Below are 2,508 nucleotides of genomic sequence, written 5' to 3'. Positions count from 1 at the left end.
CTTGGCATTCTCCTGGAGGAGCTGGAGGAAGTGTCTGGAGAGAGGGAAGTCTGGGCATCTTTGCTTAGACTGCTGCCCCCGTGACCTGGTTCCGGATAAGCGGAGGAAAATGGATGGATGTTTTAGGCAGGTGTTGATTTAACATATGGTCATTTCGGAGGATATAGTTTGAGTTGTTGAATTGCATTGCCTTGTACTGTGATACAATGTAGTATACTACAGGTGTTACTGTTTTGTCCACTACATTTTTAACAGTGAGGCTGAACATTCTTATCATCTCTCTGCTTACTTTTATAAATCTGACCTGTACTGTTGTGTGCTTAGAGCTCAACTTGCAGCCTGCCAACACTCTCCCAAAGAGCCTGCTGGATCTGCTGCAGTTCCCCCTGGGACACTGTCACCGCTGCAGTCAAGCTATGTTCACCATCATCTATCCCTCTTTCCCCTCCGTGACACCGCCCTGGCAGGAGTGCACCGCAGGTTAGAAAAGTCGCAACTTCCTTTCCATGTAAGATTACCTACAGAGCTACAGCCATGGATGTATTAAGGAAAACCTGGATTCTGGACTGAAACATGACACTGAGCCACTTGAATGAAAGTTTCTCACCTGCCACAATGACGAAAAAGTGTTCTCTTCTGGTTTTGCATTCACGTTGTGCGGCCCACTTCACACGCACATTAGTGTTTCCCCCACTGCCACGATGACATCACCAAAATAAAACTCAGATTTCTATGCTTTTGGGAAATTTTACAAATGTATAGCCTCCATGGATTAAAAATTCATAATACAAAGAGCAATAATTATCCTTGTTTATAGTTCTGGGTGTTCTGTCAAGACTTTTAAAGATGTCTTTTTTATTAGTGTGGTTTACGGAGAAAATGCTTCTTGGGCCACATGAGGATTTTATTTGTTGCAGTACCACCATTGGCTGCTGGAGGAAAATTGGCTTAATGGCGACGCTGAATCCAGGTTTCAAAAATACATGTATGGCTAAAACAAGCTAGTGCTAACAAGATAGCAACTTGCCTCTTTTTCATGTTGATGTTGAAAGATAACTACAAACCTTATTTTATATTTGTAAATTAATTCTTAACAGCTAAACAGAAATGCGCACCCATGTCACACCTTTTCCTCACTTTTTTTCTGTTTAGGACAACTGTAAGTTTTGTTGCCTACTGCTGCTCCAGTCACTGCCTCCGCACCTTTAACCTCCAGGGCTGACATCTTTTCCTTACACCTGTGCACATTCAAAGCAGAAGCTGTTGATGCGCTTGCAGCGGGTGACAGCCTTGTGTGGATTTAAGGTCTGTGCTGCATCAGTGCAGGAGCTGTGTACTTGATTGACAACAAGAACCACAGAGAAAAGCACCCTTTGTGGATATATGGTGGCTCAGAGGATGAACACACAGCAACATTTCAACACGCTTAAGACAAAGACCCAAACCTACATGGTGTTTCTGTCTCATTTCTAACCAGATAGGAGCATTATTTTCACGACTGGTGGGAGTCAGTATAATAACAGTGCGCCCCTCAGACTTTTGCATGAGCACGCTCAAAAAGTGCCGTTCATTTTTCATTTTGAACGATGAACTGAATGGTTCACTTTGCAACTAAGTAATGTGAACTTGAGTTTCATGAACATGCAGGCTGATGAACTGAATGACAAAGGCTTTGTTCAGTTCAGAGAACAACTGTAGGTTCATTGCACTAAAACAAAACTCCTTGTCCAAGATTCTGCTCCAGATTTTCAGATCACTTATTTTGTTTTCCACTAGAACATAACATCCTCACAACAGCATCTTTGTATCCTGTTAACACAGAGCGACACACAAACTACTCGGGCTGCACGAAGCTTAAAACAAATGTACCCTTGAGCTGCAGTAGACAGCCGAAGTGGGGGGAGACCAGTCTTCATCAGCTCCTGTGAAGTGTGAACTTGCACAACCGCTGGTGCCTAGGCACTCATTCAGCTGACATCTAGAAACTAACAGCATTGCACAGACCTGAAGTAACGACAACCCACCCACTCACAAATGGGCACCTTTTAAGAACAAGCTGTTTGATATTTGTAAAATCAATAAATTTCCACACAGACTTTTTGTAATAGACACATCCCATTCATTCATGCCTCACAAATTTGTTTAACAGGTATACAAATTTTGAGTTTGTCAGCCATTTTTTGTTTGTTTTTTTAATTTGACAGGTTTTGGAGCAAGTTATTAATTTGTAAAAATGATGTTTTTATAATTAAAAGTATTAAAAATAACACACTTTGTAAAAGCCAAAAGTGTCATTGTTAGGATGACCTTAAACATCTGCAAGCTCAGTTTAAAGTCAGGTTTCTTTCACCATCAGTACGGAAAGAGGTATGTATACTTCAGTGCCACTGTGCGAGTCACTTGTTGAGCTGATGCTTTTGTGTTAATGTTCATTACTGTGTTGTATAGTTCTAAATTATCATTTGTTTTGATTGCATTACATTTGGCAGTAAATGCTGATTGATGTTT

At 41.1% G+C, this 2,508-nt stretch overlaps 1 protein-coding gene across 2 annotated transcripts in view; it reads left to right on the top strand.

Moving 5' to 3' along the window:
• lrrc28 (leucine rich repeat containing 28) overlaps nt 1-2,508 on the top strand; it is a 13,133-nt gene extending 10,625 nt beyond the window's left edge. For both annotated transcript variants that reach the window (XM_020617179.1, XM_020617180.1), the window contains exons 9-10: nt 325-480; nt 1,153-2,508. In XM_020617179.1, coding sequence (XP_020472835.1) covers nt 325-480; nt 1,153-1,163 — 167 coding nt within the window. In that variant the 3' untranslated portion in view covers nt 1,164-2,508. The remainder of the gene's footprint in view (nt 1-324; nt 481-1,152) is intronic.

The sequence above is a fragment of the Monopterus albus genome, unplaced genomic scaffold (assembly GCF_001952655.1).
Source record: "Monopterus albus unplaced genomic scaffold, M_albus_1.0 scaffold186.1, whole genome shotgun sequence".
Lineage (NCBI taxonomy): Eukaryota > Metazoa > Chordata > Actinopteri > Synbranchiformes > Synbranchidae > Monopterus > Monopterus albus.
Note: the sequence above shows the minus strand (reverse complement) of the source record. Positions and strands in the feature narration are given on the sequence as shown.